The sequence below is a fragment of the Choloepus didactylus genome, chromosome 21 (genome assembly GCF_015220235.1).
Source record: "Choloepus didactylus isolate mChoDid1 chromosome 21, mChoDid1.pri, whole genome shotgun sequence".
Taxonomy (NCBI): domain Eukaryota; kingdom Metazoa; phylum Chordata; class Mammalia; order Pilosa; family Megalonychidae; genus Choloepus; species Choloepus didactylus.
The window spans coordinates 21091157-21109474 of record NC_051327.1 but is presented as its reverse complement, the minus strand read 5'-3'; the positions used below and the strand labels follow the sequence as shown (position 1 = coordinate 21109474).

The window sequence follows — 18318 nt, the reverse complement described above, 5'->3', positions numbered from 1 at the left end:
AGCCAGGTGATCTTTCAGAAAGTTGGATAGTTTTCTCAACATTTTTTAAAGTCCTGAGATAGTCCTCAAGAACATCAAGAAAACCAATCACTATTTTAGTTTCAGAGCACACGTTTCCGTATTATAGACCATTCCCTGTGCATGAGAAAATGCATTCTGTCTTTTCATACTGTTTTGTGGATAGAGTCAAGTTCAGCGTGGGGCTGGAGTACTATATTCTAGTATTATTTATTTAAAAAAAAGTATCCTTGTCATTATTCAAAAGGATTAGTGCTATGCAGCTGTATGAGGGTACCCAGGGGCAAGTGATTGTACACTTTGGATCTTTGGATAATTGTAAGGTATCCGAACAATCTCAATAAAAATGAAAAAAAAAAATTAAAATTATTAAAAAAAAAAGAATTAGTGCTATGCTTTGTTTTGAAATTGCAGGGATAAAAGAGAGTTGTTTCAAAGCTGGAGAAGAGACCTCCCCCCCAGAGCATCTACACAAGATTCCACACAAGGGCTAACTCAGACCTGGTGGGGGACCCAGACCAGGCAAGGCAGGTTCCTTGGGATGCCATGTTCAGCCACTAGAGGGTGAAGGTGCTCAGAGAGAACCAGTCTGGGGCCCTAGTGCACACTCACTGCTCATCGCAAGCCAGAGATGGTTCTGGAAGGTCCCCGAGGGTCCTTTTCTCTAACTCTTTTCCTCCCCTTTGTGGGGTTCTGCACCATTTGGTAAAACTGACCAAAGTCATCAGATGGGTTAGAGGGGCTCTTGCCAGAACCAGTTCTCAGCCAGTGTTTGAGGCCACTGTCCCAAGCTAATCCAAATAAAGGGAGAGGAAACGGGGTCGTCGGGTGCTTGTGTGTTCCAAGCTCCCAGCAGTGAGCCCTGCTGACATTTGTTTGCTTAATTCTCACAGAAATCCCAAGGGCTGCTCTGTGCAGCTGAGGAGCTCACATTAAGCTGTAGGGAACCAAGGCTCAAATGCAAGCCTGACCTCACAGCTTGTGCTTTTATGTGTGTTTCCCTCCCCAAAAGGCACCTACAACTTCTATTAAGTCAAGATCACTGTTAGCCTTTTCCAGGAAACTGCCCAACCAGTGCCACCTTTGGAAAGGCTGGACTGAGCCTTCCCTAGCCAGGCCTTTCCACCTGCACTTTTTTTCTTTTTGCCACCTATTTCTCTACCTGCTCCTCTCTCAACCAGACTGTAAGGAAGCTGGAAACGTACTCAAACACTGTGATCAAACTGGACAGGGATTGGACTAGTGTAACCTGCAGCCAAAAGCCAGCAGCTTTTCATACAGTCATCATTTATTGGGCCTAGTTTGCTAAATACCCTTTATTTCCCTTCATACTTACTTAAAAAAAAAAAAATGCACACACATGTATACGAAAAAACAAAGCAAAACAAAAAATACCTCGACAAAAAATATTAGTTACCCGATAACCTTTATTTAGGAAGGGAAAGTAACTCTGACAGTGCTTCACAACCCAGCACACGAGGCCTTCGGTTCCGAGGGAGCGAGGGGGCTGCCCTCTTGGCTGACCACAAAAGTGGTGGTAACATCGGAGCCTATTTTATCTGCTTGGGCAGAACGGCTCCACAGAAGCACGGACACTTCAGTTGGGAGGTATGCTGAGGTTTCAGATCCTAGCTCTGTGCCACGGATGAATCCCAGCTGGGGCTTGGTTTACATGCACAAAAACAGGTGTGCACCTTCCCAGCCCATCCCGAGTCCGGGCAGCCAGCATCCGTCCCACTCATGATGGATGTCTGCCCATCCATCCTCCACACGCTCAGAATCTTCCAAAGAGGATGAAAACAGAAACCAGAACTAGGATGCTAGAAGGAAAGGCATACTCCGATAAAAACATAAGGCAAAGGCAGAAAAGCAAAATGAGGAAGATAAAGACAGAGGGTTAAACTATGCAGTTACACTGCAGATTTAGAAAGCAGTTAAGAGACACCCATCCAGCTCCCATCCTCCACATGATATTTTAATGCAGAAAGCAGTAATACTAAATCCGTCTTTAGTAAGCACAGTTAGTATCCAACACTTTAACATTTATGGTGCATCACATCAAAACAAAGTCATATACGTTTGCATAAATCAAAAGAAATATGTAGCAAATCAATACAATGGAAAAACCAGGAGGAAAAAATCTAATACTTCCACAAATACAAAAAGCTCTACAGACTATAAAGTGTACTTTAAATGTTTGCACCTCTGTAGAGATTTTATTGCCAATTGAGAAACAAAAAAATTATTCCAACATAGGATGTTCCAAAAGCCTAATTCATAAACAAAGACAATTTATTCTATGTTTAATAAAATGTTTATTTAGGATGGTAACACAAGATAAATCATGCAAGAGCTCAGTCAAAAACAAAAACAAAAAAATGATGTAAGAATATAAGGAATGGGTCATTGGTGCTGCCAATTAAAAAAAAAAAAAGGAAATCATTTTACTATCCGAAAGTGATAGGAAAAACCGCCCAAGTCAGAGCACGGCGGTGGCTGCAGTGTCCTTTCACAAGTGTGAACTGATGTGGTAGATGATGACCTGCATCCCATCCTCAGAGGAGAGTCCTGTACCCAAGACAGTGACCGACGTCCCTCCTACCCCAACTCGGATGGCAAGCAGCTCTGCCCACTGAGGTCTCCAGCACCCGTGGGCCAGTCTCAAACTGACCCTTTTTCAACAGAGGAGGGGGGCAGGCACCTTTGGTGACCCCTAAAATTGAGACTCCACCTATATTCAGAATCTTCAATTTTGGTAATGAAAAATGAGACTTGCAAGTCATCCTCACCAGCCTGAAATTAGTGTTTGTGATGTCCAAGGAAGGATTCCACGTCAGGTGGTAATAAATTTGCACATGAATGCCAAATTGAACATAGTGTCTCAGATTTCAAAAAGATATAAACTATCTTTTGGCAAAAAATAAATAGAGCGGAATGTGAGTTTGAAAGATGGGAGGAATATACAACCTACCAAATGTCAAGAAATACAATTTCATTGCAGACACAAAGAATCAACAACTTCAAATCTTTTTTAAAAATAAAAAAAAAATGTTTGCACTTATTCCTCACAAAATCTTCACTTTGGAACTACCCCAATTGAAGCTATATACTGAATTTATTAATACAGCATTAAGTTTCTTTGTGTAAAAAAATCTTTGTACATAGTAATAAAAAAAGATAAGGCAAGATGCATTAAACAGAAACCTTCTGGTTCTCTTCCTCTGTGTCCTTACAGAGCCACTGATGACTATCTGCAATAAAAGAGTTAAGTTTCGGATTTTCCATATCAAGCATCTTACGCCTCTGCTGTGGTGGGAATTCTGTCCGAGCACCCTGAAGGACAGACGCTGGTGATGGTCTTTGGCACTTATGCTGGCAAACTGAGCTTCTTTCCCTTGAGTACTAGAATTTGAAAGAAAGCAAAAACAAAACAAAACAAGTTACTGATGTTGACAATCATTCAGTTATAAAATTACTTCCTTCTTCCCACTCCTAGAAGTCTGTCATAATCAGAATTCTACATAGTAAGGGAAAAGGAAAATCAGGTTTTGGCAAGCAAGATTCACTTGGTTTTGGTATCAGTGAACAAAATCCTTGAAATATAAAAATATGAGATGAATTCTGTGAAATCTTAGCTTGGCCAGAGTCAGCACAGCTTGTGCTCCTGAGAGGCCAGACCCAAGCCCCACATCCAGCCATCCTGTCAGCTTTACTTTAAAGGTCTAAGAAGAGGGGCTCCCTAACTGGAGGCCCATGGTGAGGACAAGGTGCCTAAACTCACCAGGTCCAGAGACCAAAACTGTCATGCACCTACATACCGGTATTTTCTTAATGTACCTAAACGCCATAGCAAGTGTATTTAAAAAATACAAATTCATTTGAAAGCATCACTCAATTCAGAGTTTTTTCTTATCATGACTCCTCCCCCCAAATGGATAGATATTAAAATATAACTATTATGTAGGGAAGTCTATTAATATTTGGATATTAAAGAAGAGATGAAATATGCATGCCTTTATACAAAGCAATTCACCAAAAGAATTTTACTGTGTAGCAGGGATTCTTAACTGGCATCAATGGTTGGGTTTCAGAGGCTCCTGAATCCCCTAAAACTATATGCATAAATTTGCATGTATATGCATAAATATGCATTTTTTTCTTGGACAAGCACCACAGCTTCCATCAGATTTTTATGAAGTCCATATGTCCTTATTCATATAAACGCAAAAATATATGTAGACAAGGTGTTGATTTAAGTATTTAATTTTACTAGCAGTAAATCAATAACAGCCGGAATACCCACAAATAGGAGGTCGGTAAATAAATAATGGCACATACACATAATGAATAACTTTACAGCTATAGGAAATTATGTATATTTCCATTTACTGACATGGAAAAATGTGAATGGGGAAAAAAGCAGATTATAGAATAGCATGTATCTATGTATGTGCAGAGAGAGAGAGAGAAAGATCTGGAATGAGGTTTACTGAAACATTAACAGTAACTGTTGCCAAGTGGCAGGATTTCAGGTGATTATCTCTGAAACCATCAGTTCCGACTGAATTGTTTACAATGAAAACATGCCATTTAGAAAAACGAAGCTACAGCAAAAGAAAAAAGATCCTTATACTCAAAAGACTAGAAACCCTGATCCAGAATTTGATTTGACAATCATTAAAATATTGTTCTGAAACCAGTCCTGCTCTATGAGCTAGTGCCGATTAGGAGAGCGCAGGGCCAGGGCCTCCTAAAGGACTGTGGGAATTGGAATGAAGCGGGCAGGCCGCAGCCCGACGTACCTTTTGTGATGTACAAATAGAAGAAGTCGCAGTACAGAATGGTCTGAACCACACCGGCCACCACGGCGATGAGGTCAAAGAAGCCCTCGAAGTAGAAGCGCCAGATCCAGTTGACGAGGTACAGGGCGCGGTAGAGGCCCAGGAAGAACAGGTAGTGGGTGGTGATGGTCTCCGCCTCGCCCGTCTTGCTGATCATGAAGAGCTGGGGGAGGATGGCCACTGACTCCAGGTAGATGGAGAAGGTCCACAGAATCTGGAAGGTAAACGGCGTGCCCACCGTGAGTTCACGGGGAAGACGCTTGCTTTACTGGCCTCGGAGAGCAATATAAAAAGCAGTGGGGGGCTGGGGGGCTGGGCATCTTAGCCCAAAACAGTAGCTATCAACTTAGTAAATCACACAAACTTGAGCAACATCTATGAGGCGTGGGCACTGCCCATGGACGCCTCCATGCCCTTTAATTTTCATCATCTCACCTCCCCAATGTCCCATTCTTTCCGGTACAATTTTTTAATGAATCAACATATAATGTGTCTCTTAGATAAGCTCATCCCACTCCAAATCTGGGGTCTGGGATCAACCCTGCTTTCTACTGGTTCGGGGACCTTCCTCTCCCTCATGGATATTTCCTCACAAACTCATCTCCACCTTTCCTTTCCAGACTATCTAAATGTTTTCTTTATTCTTCTTATTCTTTAGGATTTTGGGTGCGGTTAAATAAAATGTTAAGCAACTAGAGTCATAACTGAAAATTCCCTGCCCGCCGTGGCATTTTATTCATGCTGACCATAGAAGGACTTGCAAGTAGTCCTCAGAGTATTTTTGAGAAGTCCAGCAACTACCAGACAGGCCAGGGCTGCTCATGGCTGGGGAGAGAAGGCACTCGGGAGCAGGACCCGAGCTGCACTGCCAGGGCTGCCACACAGCCCACCTTCCCCAGGAATGAGGTTGGTGAGAAATCTGCAATGAAGAGAAACGAAATGGGGCTGGAGTTGGGAGAAGACCATGGGCAGGCAGGGCACAGCGTCCGGCACCACAGAATCAAGTCAGTGAAATGCAGTCTCAGGTTTACATTCCAAAGCAGAGTGGGGCAATGGCCTGGCAGCAGACACCCAGAGACCTGGGCACGTAATTCCTGGCCACAGTTTATTTACACCAAATAGTGTATGTTGCCACAGAAGTTTGCCAAATCAAAGACAAACAAACAAACTCCACATTAACTGCAAGCAGATCCATTTCCCATTCAGACATGCCCACTGAATAACCTCTTGGCTAACTAACCTCAAGAGGAGAGAAGTCATGATTGACAAGGAATGACAGGCCTCCCACAGGGACCACCAGGAACTCCACCCGGAAGGTATCGTGATTGCCGTCGTAGGTTGCCTTAAATTTCATGTAGATCAGGTACACGGTGGCGTAGGAGCAGGCAATGTAGATAAGCTAAAAGCAAGCGAAAAAATGCCAAGTCATCAATACCTCACAATTGTTCCAACCCCCTCAGCTTTTCCAAATCAACAGTGTATTCAGAAATGAGAAACGGGTTTTTTCCCTAAGCCTTTTTTCTTCTGGTATTTCTGAATTTAAATATAGTAGAATTCAGTTTTTTTGGCTGTACAGTTCTATGCGCCCAATATCCATCACCCATAGTCAAGATGCAGAACAGTTCTATGATCCCAAAATATTCCCCCATGCCGCCCCCATGGAATCAGACCCTCCCCCCAGCCCCAACCCCTGGCAGTCACTGGTCTGTTCTCTGTCCCCTACAGTTTGGCCTTCTCCAGAATGCCAAATAAATGGAATCATACAGCACGGAGCCTTCTGAGTCTGACTTCTTGCACTTGGCATAGTCACTCGACCATGCTGTTGCATGGGTTAATAATTTGTTCCTTTTTACTGCTAAGTAGTAGCCCATGGGGGGCTGGACCACAGTTCTGCTTATCCATTCAACAGTTAAAGCACATTTGGGTTGTTTCCAGTTTGGAGGATGATGGATAAAGCTGCTGTAAACATTTGTGTACAGGGTTTTGCATGAAAATAACTTTTCATTTCTCATGAGTAAATACCTAGGAGTGAGATGGCTGGGTCAGTTAAGTTTAATTTTCTAAGAAACTACCAAAGAAATGTATTTTTAATCTCATTTTAAATAGTTATATACCATCATAAGAAAAAAATGAATGTAAAATTCAATACAGTTCAAAACCCATGCACTTCCTTCCAGCATGAAAACAGTTAACAGGAGCTTTACTAAGAAAGGTAAACAATGTAACTCATTTTGTGCACAAAGGCTTACAACTAAATTGCCTGTTCCTCCAAATTCAGGTCAGACACCTACCCCCATCTGGCCCCAAGGACAAGGCTGATATCCTGAAGTTGCACCAATTTTAAGATTAAGGAATTTTAGGCCCAAGAACCAAATACAGGTTTAGCCCATGAATGGAGACAACTGAGATACCGGTTGCACTGCCTCCTACTCCCTTTCTCCTTAGGAAAGACAACTGGCAAAACGTAACTAGGAAAAACATGTGGATAAATGACTTAATATGAAGATGAGAGCAATCATCAAACCCTCCTGTGGTTAGGAAAAAAAGACGCTAAATTGTCCACACAGCTATTATACAGAGAAGTCATATTTGTAAATGAATGGCCAACATGGTATTAAAATCATTAGATCCTACCCATACACTGAACTACAAAAGAAAAAGAGGACTATTGATATCTTAAGCTGTTGCGAGTTCTCTCCAGAGACTTACAAAGGGGTACTTGCCACCACATACACAAATATATGAATAAGATGCAGTAGTACATAATCTACATGTATAAACAAAACACACACATATCCACATACACAAAGGCCTCCTCCAGTAGACCATCCAGTCAAGGCACTTTAGCCACGGGCACACCAGGCCCCGCCGGCGGCCAGCTGAGACTATGCCATGAAGGATTTATTTGCTGGGAAGCAGTTGCTTGGCATTTACAATAAAAAGACGTGAGTACATAAAACTCAGCTCTCACTCCTGTGATTTGTAGAGACATGCTCAGAAACTATAACTGAGCAAGTAGGAATGATTCCTCTAAAAGCAAGGCATCCTGAGGGGCAGGACTTCTACAGTTATAACTTGACTGGCCGACCAGCAGGGCCTGAGCAGCTTTTAGGTAGGCTGGTTTCCCAATACCGTGGCCCCCTTCACTTAGTAATGAAGAACAGAACAACTGCAGGTGACACAAATCTGCTTTTCAGTAAAGACCAGGGACTCAAATATTGCTTTGTCTGCTCTGACAAAAACCACTTTTGAACACCTAGTGCTGGAGGGAGTTATTTTAAATACTATGTCAGTGGGCTTCAGCTTAAATATTACTTCTTTGAGTGAGTCAATAAACCAAGTGCCTAGAGAATGCCCCAATAAGGTGTCAATAAGAATTAAAAAAAAAATTTATTAGAGCAGTTGTATCAATAAGAATTCAAAAAAAGAATTTACACCTCCCAAGAAGCCCCCAGTTTTCCTTCATAGTTTGCAATCATTAGTTAGTTCTGTGATGATGTATCTACTCTCCTCCACCAGCCCACGAGCTCTTCAGCTCACTTTCTGCCATATCCTTTTTGCCAGGGAAGTGCGTGACCCGGCAGGTGTTCAGTACATATCAGTGCAACAACGTGCAAGGGACCGAGGCTCACAGGCCAGGGCTTCCCAAGTGTGGAACAGGTACCATCAGGGGTATACAAGATGTCAGGCGGTGGGAAGGAAAGCCAGAAGATAACACATGGGACTGAATGACATACTAAGTGCTGTTGTGGATGATGACTGTGGTTAACAGTACAAATATAAGAATGCTCTTCTGTGAACTAGAACAAATATACATCACTATTTCAAGGTGTTAATAATAAGAGTTGTATGGGGGAAAAATACAACTAATACAACTAATGCAAACTATGGACTACAGTTAACAGTAATATTATAATATAAACTGTAAAAAGGTATTATACCAGTGCTGAGTGTCAATAATGAGGGGTATAAGAGATATGGGATTTTTCTTTTTTGGAGCAATGAAAATGTTCTCAAATTGACTGTGGTGATGAATGCACAACTCTGTGATTATACTGAGGGCCACTGACTGTATTTGTTGGATAGACTGTATGGTGTATGAATAAAACTTTTTTTTTTTTAAGATGTTAGGTGGTACCCAAACATTTTCTATTTGAATAGTAACAGCACACACAGAAGTTTGAAGAAAATTTACTTGGTGAGGGGCAGGTAGAAACCTCAGAGAGTCCCTCACTCAGAAACCAAAAACGACATGGCAACTAGGAGTGTCAGCTTTTATTTCTTGTTATGCACTAACTTGCTGGGTTTCCCTTGGGAGTCTGTTAATTTCCCACAGCCTGAAAATATAATGGCGCCCTTCCCTCTTACAGGGCTATCAAGAGCTTTAGAAGACTTGGCATAATTGAGGAATTTGAGATAAAAAAAAAAAAATCTTTAAATCAAAGTACTTTAATTAGATACTGTTTTGAAGGAGAAAAATATATATGCTTAATGATAACTCTTTATTCCCAGTCATATGAGCAAGAGGTTCTCAAAGTTTAAGACAACAGCAGCATATTTAGATGTTATTCTTGAAGATTTTTAAGAGTTAAATATCCAACCAATATAAATTCAAGTTTCCATGAGTCTGTGAATTACGGATAAAATACAATCTACTGGACGCCATACTATACCTTCATAGATGTATTATATAATGAAATAAATGAAGTAAAAAGATCCAAGTAACGGGTTGTGAAGACCAGTGCAAACAGAAGCTGGCTTTTCCCAGAAATACCTAAAGAAACAAAGGGAAAGGATTAGAGAAGCCTTGAAGAATTTTATGATTTCCATAGTGAACACTGCAGGAAGTGCAGCTATGGAGAGTGGTGACGTCCGGGCAGATGCTGGGAATGCCTCTAAATAAGAGCAGTTTTAGGTCTTCTTTCCCATAACATTCTTGCTCCTTTGTATCTAACTATTATGAGTGATTACAGGAAAATGACTTAATTACATCACCTCCAATATACTAAGAGGTACGAGGTTCAAATGAACATTTCTCAACTATGTCACCTTTACATAGGAATAAACTGATTTCAGTAACTGTTACACACTGTAACTTGTCTGTTACCTTTAGCATCTTTCTTTATGTTCCATAACAACATCTCCTTGGTGACAACTCTTTGGAGGATGGAGTTAGAATCTAATTTGATTAAGGAGATGGGGGAGCAGGTGAAGCACATGACCCAGGGGCGAGTCTGAGCAGAACAGACCCTTGGAAGAGGGTGACCTCCCAAGGTGACTTCTGTGCTGGGACAGCATCTACTTGGGTATGTTCAAATTTTATAAAATTCCATGTTCATCTAAAGACATATAAAACCTCATATTCATATAACATCTGTTCCTGGGCGCTACGGCAACAGAAGAGTGGGAACCTACAGCGGCAGCCAGTCTTCAGAAGCAGCAACCCTCCGTCACCTTCAAACTGTGCTCCCACCCCCACCCCAACCCACCTGGAGAGCACCACTGGGGCACTTCCAGGCTCAGCAGGGCAACTTCAGAAGTTTACAGAGTGTATGCAGGGCTTTTTTTGACATCTATATTTGGCCAAATATTTCTGTGACAGAGGCCATGAACTATGGGTTTCAGATGTTGGAGACTGAGCGAATCCACCAGGGAAGCTGAAGGCTGACTAAATGTCAGAACAGAAAAATGGCCCACAGACAAGCAGGCCTCTTGTCTACATGTCACACCTAATCACACCATTAGGCATACTGGTGTATAATGTCTTTTATTCTAGCAGGCACATATTTAACAGAAATGTCACTGTCTCCAGATCATTAGCAACACTCCTCAGGAACGTGACAAACACTTTGTTTTTCAATGATATTTTACAAAAATCATTTTTGCAGTTTGCTGAAATTAAAAGCCTGGATATAAGAATGTTATTTCTAAGTATGAGTAATTGCAGTTCTAGCGTATTCATGGTAACACCTAAAAAGAAAGCGAAGACAAAGTTGATTCTGTCCTTCCGAGTTCATCAGCAGGAATCACTTTCAAGAGGCTAAGGAAGAGACTGGAACAGTATATCTGCTCCTTTTAGTCTTTTCCCCATTAACAGGGAACTTCTTCCTATCAAAGATCAATGTTCCAAAGGAGAATCAATGAGGCTGGCATTAACAAAGAAAGAAAACGGGAGAGAAGACAAGATGGGGGGAAAAGAATGGGGAGTACACAGTTCACATCTGATATGTGTTGAAGCCTTGACAGGTAAGATTTCCCGGTCTTTTCCAATATTTTAAATTTACAAAAAAGGATACAGATGGTCAGATTTTGTAAAGGAATTATTCTCATGGAACTTTGGAAGCTAGGCAGGTTTAAAATTTCGTCATGTTCAGCATTCCTAAACTAATCCCATACACTTTTACCCCTCCCCTTTCAGAGCCTCACGTCAGCTCCTCTGGGAGGCCATCTTTGAAGATCCCCTCCCTCAGCGCCATTAATTCACTCAGCGAGTGTCTAATAGGGACTCCTGGAGGCAGCTGCGCCCCCAGCTCCTATTACAGTACTCAGAAAACACACTGTGGCTACCCCGCGCCCGCCTTCCCCCCACCCCAGACCCGAGACCTCTTGAGGCAGGTGGTGCCTTTGCCACTCTGCTTTCCTGGGGCTGAGCACTGGGCCTGACACGCAGCAGGGCTCAGAAAATATCTGCTGAATGAATGAGCAAAACGGACAGAAGAATATGGAAAGCATTTTACTTTCATGCCAGGGGGTAAATTCTCATTTTGAGGTATTTAGGGATAATACTTCTAAAGAATTTCCAAGTCATACTGTATCTCTGTAAGAATAAACAGAGAGTGTAGCCTGGGCTCTGCTCTCTCATTACCCACTAGGGTGGGCAGGGGTGGGGGCAGGGGCCACCACCTGAGCGGAGCAGGGGGCAGAGGGAGAGGGATGGGCAGTGGGTGACCCAGAGCTTGTCAAGCTGTAGAACCCACAGATGAGCGGCTCTGAGGGGAATCCCGAGATGCTTACACAGCCTGCCGCTGTTCTCCCTGGCCTGGAATCCTGATCAGCTAGTAGCAGCAGAAAGACTGGGCCCTATTTTCACAGGAAGGTGGGGATCCCAGCTGAGGACAGTGGCGGGGGTAGGGGGCATAGGGGCAGTGGAACAGGAGTCTCCTTCCAAGGGATACCTGCTACTAAGAAGAGGGGTTCCCATGATTAGTTTCTGAAACCAAAGCATGCTCAGGCTGTCGGGTAACAAACTTTTACAGACAGATGTCCACATCCCAATACCAAATGTACCAACTATCTCCACTAAGGAGTATAACCTGTTAAATGGATATTGCTCGTTAAACTTAGTAACGTCATTCCTGTCTTTTCCCACAGTGCCAAGTTTAATAAAAGTCACAACTCTACACTGTAGTGTATCTTACTTCAAATTATGCTGCAGCCTAAAATGGTTCAACGGAACAGATCCCTCAACCAAGCAGGAAGCCTTCTCCCAGGCACCACTCTGGTCCTGGTGCCAGCAGGGATGCAGCCCCGCCCTGCAGGCCAGGCCACCGGGATAACCTGCCAGGCAGCATTCAGCAAGGGCTCCTGGGACAGTCGCTTGACTCTGTCCAAAGACCTGGGTGCTCTCCCAACACCCATGAAGTGTCCCTGGATTCAGCAATCACTGTTAGGAGCTGCCTCCCAACAAGGCCCTTTTAGCTTATCACAAAGTGTGACCCGGCGGGAGGAGGCTTTGGGGTCAGTGGGTCTGGGTTCCCGCTCCACGACACACCTCCCAGGGTCAGCCTGGACCCATTACATACTCGGCCTTCTGAGAACTTAGATTTCCTGGATCTGAAATATGGGACATGTTATACCACCCATGTGGGACGGTGGGAAAAAGTTAAGTGCTTTATGCCATCCTGACTTGCTGGGTAAATGACAGCTCTGTGTACTGTTTTGTCATTTTATGTTGTTTTCAAAGAAATTTATGCTAATTATTTTAATAAAAAGTCCAACTGTGCTAAACTATATAGAATAAAAAGTAAAAGTACCTTTTCAATACCCCTCCCACCTCCATTTTAAGAGTCACTTCCCAGGATTTTTCTAAGCCCCCTTTCTATGTGTGTGTACCTACATACTTGTTTTTTCATTTTCCAGCTTAATATCTCAGATTCACCCTGTTTTTGGAGATCTAGCTTATTCCTTATAATGAATGCAGTTTCAGAGGACAGAGGTACTGAAACTTGTGTGACCACTCCGTTACGGGACAACAGGGTTGTTGATGATTTCTGTTGTTATAAATTCTGAACGAACATCTTTGCCCCCATAGGCAGTGTTTTGTACTGACAGAGGTACAACGAAAACCTTTATGACTTTATATAGTTCGTTCACACGTACGACAACTTCTATAACTAAGACTCCCCAGAAGTGGAATTGCTAGGACAAAAGGCAAGAACATTTTAAGTCGATACATAAACTTTCAAATTTCCCCCAGAGCCTGTGATCCTCCAGCACTGGATGGGAATGCCCTTTTCTTCCCGCCCTCACCTACATTAGGCAGCGGAAGCCCCTTCTGCTAGGGACAGATACCAGCACCCCCACGTTGTTTAAATGTCCAAGTTCCTACCTCCTAATGAGGCCGGACATTCCTTCATGCTATTAGGTTATCGTCTTTAATTTGAAGGAGTGCTTTATTACGGATATTAACTTTTTGTCATTTAGATACTTTGCAGATAATTTCTCTCAGTTTATTGCATGTCTTTTAACTCTGACAGTGTTTGCAAGCTCTATGCAAACAGGATCCCTGTCCTGCTTGTTCTCTTTTGACCAGGTTTTCAATACATATTTATTGAATGAGTAAAGTTACATTGTCTCAGGCTTATTCTTACACGCCAATTTGTCAATCTTTCCCTTTTAGAGCTTCAGGCTTTTGTCTCTGGCTTAAGAAGGCCTCCCTCACCCTGATATCAGAAAAATGTATTCTTATTTTGCTTTTGCATTTTATCTTTAATCTACCTACAATTTGTTTTTGCTTATGGTGGGAGGTAGGGCTCTAATTTTATTTTTCCCCAGACAGCTGCTTACCCAACATCATTTAATGATTCCTTCCTTCCTGATCTGGAATGTCATTTTCAACATATTCTAAATTCCCATATAAACAAACACATATTATGTTTCATTTATCTGTTTGTTTATTACTGTGCCAATACCAAACTTCTGATTACTGTAGCTTTCTATTTGTTTTGATATCTGGATGGCATATCCTCCCTCATTACTATTCCTTAAAAACCTTAGTATCTTTGCATTTATATTTGTTGATGAAATTAACCAGTTTGAGCTTCATGAACAAATCGTTTAGCCTTTTACTAGGATGTTCTGAATTGACAGATTAATTTGGGGAGAAGTGTCACTTTGCTTCCTCACCAGCCTGCCTGATCCCACCCACAAGCACAGTCTGAACATACTTTCAGGTCATCTTCCATGTCCCTCAGGAAAGTTTTATGGTTTCTTCAGAGAGGTCCTGTACACTCCTTGTTAATCTGGAAGTCAGAGGAGCCTTCCCTAAGATCCTTCTTGCCATAAATAAATCCCATAGGATTTACTGCCTATTCAGTTTGACACCCTATAATTTTGTCTGTTCAAAATCTTATTGTTTCAACTAAATCGCAGCTTTCTTGGGAGCAGAAACTTCAATAGATTCAAGCCACTGCTCTGAACTGCATCCCCCTGCCCTGCACACAGCAGGCTATCAACAAATGTTTGAGAACAATGATTACTCAAGAGACTGGCCCCTTGGAGGGCAGAAGGGACAGCTGCTACAAAGAGGGAGCAGGGAACGTGATGCAATAACTTCTTGAAGTCAATGGTGACAATAAAGGATGAGATATTTTCCATTTACTTCCAATTAGGTGCAATGCAGGGACACTGTAAATTCCCATTGTCTTTGGAAGATGAAAAATCTACAACCTAATAATGATAGGTAACAATAACATAAGCAACAGGTGAAGGAGGGAGGGGAGAGCCCAGGGGAGGATGGGTGAAGGTCCTGGATCTCCAGACTCTACCAGCAATTCAACACCACAGCCACAGCACTTTTACTAACTGTCAGCCTATAGGAATATTTAGACAGGAAGCCCTTCATCTAAAAACCACTGCCAGTTCTCCCGAGGCTACCCAAGTCAGTGTACAGGACAAGAATAAAGTGACAACTCTTACTGTGGATCAAGCTGCAGCTCACACTACTATACATTTTTGCACCCTTCTGTAAGGACAAAGATAGATATATCTACAAGAGAATGCTGATTCAAAACAGAGCTAAATCAAGATTAACTCCCCCTGCACCCACTTTAAAAATCCTAAAATGAACCTCAATGCTGGTATTTTCAAAATGAGAAACATAACCTGGATGTACGTCTCCTGTTCCAGTTATTTGAGAAACTCGTATCGAATTCTTGCTATTTCAAAAGTCTCTAAACGACTTTCATAATTTAGTATGGAAAAACAAAGAAGCTAGTCAAATTTACCATTTTATTTTGAGTAAATGATCTTGGTGATTTTGATTTTCAAAAGGCCAGGAAACTTCATGAACCAGAACTAAAATGATCATAAATCTAAAAACAAAAATAGTTTTAATACTGTACAACTACAATTATAGAGCAAACATACACAAACTTAACTGACCTATTTATCTTCCTTTCTTATCATTTTAGTTGAAGAATTTTCTTTTATCCTAAACTCTCCTAAATGAAAATTGTGATTAAAAACAAACAAAACAGAAAACCCTTTCCCTTTCTCCTAATTACTCAAGCTCCCATTAAGTATTCTATTTCTGGATTTGCACTAAATTCTCCCAAGCATCTTAGTTTAGATATGAATTTAGGAGGCAGCATACTTCAACATTTAAGACAGACAGAAGTGGACATTTGATAGGAAAGATCAAGAGAATCCTACAAAGATTTTGGAGAAAAACAAAAGATTAAAAATAACATTTTCTGATCGCAACATTTGACATTCAAACCAAAACTACCTAGGCCACTTTTGCTCCTACCAAAGTAGACAGGCATTTATTCAATATCCTTAATCATGAATTACTGATTAGGTTTCAATCCTGGCTGTACCACTTAAATTCCTCACCTCCCTGAGACTCAGTTCCTTCCTCCATAGAATGGAGACAATAGCACCTACCTCTTAAGGTAACTGTAAAGACTACAGGGGACAATCCAAATGAAAACACTGAGCACACTACCTAGTAGGTAGTAAGTAAGTGCTTAAATGTCAGTTATTATAATTGTTGCAATTAATTTGCGGTCATTGCAAATCATACAACTGAGCCTCTCAGAACTATGTATAAACTGAGAGATCACTTCCAAGCCAAACACCCTGGTTTCAATACCTGGACTTTGTAACATCCATTCTGATTGCTCAAAGGTCTTTTTGTTTTTTAGCTTACTTCCTGGATCTCAGCTATGTCCCAGAGAGATAGGTGAGGCCTGCAGAGTCAAAGATGTGGTGTTACTTTAGAGATGCAAACTTTTAGAAAGAAATCAGGTATGGAATCTCTGCCACCTAGGTCCTTTATCTTTTACTGCCTGTGAAAAAAAATAAGTTTTTCAATTTACCAAGTTATTTCACTGAAGTCAAAGAATCAAAAAACAATTTTAACACACACCTTGCATTTTAAGAAATTATTTAAATATCCACAATCCCTAAACTTTTAAGGCCAACGGGATTTAAAACCCTACAGTTGTTATTTGGGAAAGATTCGTTTCACAGCCTCCCAGCAATGCCTGCAGGAAACATGTACTCCTGAGAAGGGAGCCGGACTCAGTGGTGACGTGGAGTGAAGCAGTACATGAGACCACAGGAGATCCCAGCTGTAGCAGACGCTGCAGTTGTAAGAGAACCCGTTATTAGATGGGAGAACTCAGAGGTGGACAGGCTAGCCCAAAACAGCATTAACTGCCCCAAGAGATGAGCCTAAAGGACGTTCCCAGGCCCCCTCCCGTGGCGGGTGTGATCTAGGATCTGAGAGCTTTGGCTCAGCGCACAGAACTCTAAAATCAGGCCTGACCCGACCCCCTAAGCCAAGCCCAGTGCTGAGAGAGGGCAGGATGGGGAGTGGGCTGCCCTCCTCCGGCTGGCTTAGCTGCCACGTCAGGGGGGACCGTCCGCGCCCCTGGCCCTCTCCCCCCGGCTCGTCCCATTGATTCGCCGGCTCCCTGCACCTCCGGAACCCCCACCCGGGACGCCGTCCGCCGGATCTCCCCCAAAACCCAAACTTTTCCGACAGAGCAGTGCCCCGCGCAGTCGGGTCGGCGCCTTCCCAGCACTGAAGCCTCAAGTTCGGGGCCGGGCGAAGTGCAGAGCGGGGCCCGGCGCTGCGACAGTCCCGCCCCGGCCTGCGCGCCCACCCCGAGGGGCTGCGGACCGCTCCGGGCTCCGGCCGCCCGCGAAGCCGCCCGAGGGGGTGTGCCGGGCCGGCGCGGAGGGGCCCCGGGGGGCGGCGGCTTTCTCCCGGCGGCCCGGCCCCGCGCCTCTCCCGGGCCTCGCCCGGCCGCTCACCCGCGCAGGAGCGCGTCTTCCAGATCTTCAGCAGCAGGATGACGATGGCCGCCAGGTGGGACAGGTCCCCGGTCAGCCGGAAGATGTTCATGGCGGCGGCGGCGGTCGGCGCGGCGGCCCCGGGGCTCGGCGGCTCAGGAGGCGGCGGCCCCTGCGAGGAAGCGGCGAAGATGGCGAGAGCGGGCGCGACGTGGCCGGGGACGTGGCCGAACTGCCGGCGCGCGCGCGGGGCAGCCTGGGAGAGCGCGCCGCCACCTGGCCCCGCCCACGGCACCGCCCCTTAAAGGGGCCGCGGCCACCTCCCGGAGTGGGATCCCGCCTTCGGGGTTCCTGCCGCGCTGCTCTCCGCCGGGTTTCCGGCTTCCCTCGGGTGCCTGCGATTTCCTTTTAGTTTTGAAATGACACTGCCTTGTGAGGTTTTTTTCTTCCCTCCCATTGATCATAAAAGCTGCACATAAAAGGCTTATCGTATGAAACACTGTAAGAGGAAAGTAAAAATTAATGTGTCACTGGATTGTACACTTAAATTGGCTAAAATGGCAAATTTTGAAATATATATTTTACCGAAATAAATTTTTTTTTTAATTAATCTGTGATTGCATCGCTCAAGATAAAGTTGACCTTGGGGGTGTGGAGGAGGATGTGGCTTATTTGGGAAAGTGGGGTCTGAAGAGCTTACCATTTCTGGATTCTCTGAAGAAAGAGAATGTAAAATGAGGTAGAACAGTGAATATTTCCCAAGGATGAAAAAATAAATCACAAGGAATTACAAAGTAAGCAAAGCTGACAAACAGGACCGGCTACGTAATTTGCTGCACCCAGTGCAAAATGTAAAATGCCTGGTTCCTGGTACAAAGAGCAGGAAAAAAATGCTGTTAAAATGTTCTAAAATATAAAGATTTTCCCGTCTTCCACA

At 43.3% G+C, this 18318-nt stretch overlaps 1 protein-coding gene across 2 annotated transcripts; it reads right to left on the bottom strand.

The window, feature by feature from the left end:
• Positions 1-1427: 1427 nt before the first annotated feature.
• On the bottom strand, positions 1428-17599 carry KDELR2 (KDEL endoplasmic reticulum protein retention receptor 2). Of its 2 annotated transcripts, XM_037814940.1 has the most exons (5): positions 17403-17599; positions 9533-9633; positions 6100-6258; positions 4821-5073; positions 1428-3420 (listed from the first exon to the last, which is right to left on the bottom strand). In XM_037814940.1, exons 1-5 carry the CDS (start codon positions 17491-17493, stop codon positions 3386-3388), a joined length of 639 nt encoding a protein of 212 aa, XP_037670868.1. In that variant the 5' UTR covers positions 17494-17599; the 3' UTR covers positions 1428-3385. The 2 variants fall into 2 exon arrangements, with proteins under 2 accessions (XP_037670868.1, XP_037670870.1); XM_037814942.1 differs by lacking the exon at positions 4821-5073.
• Between the last annotated feature and the right edge of the window lie 719 nt (positions 17600-18318).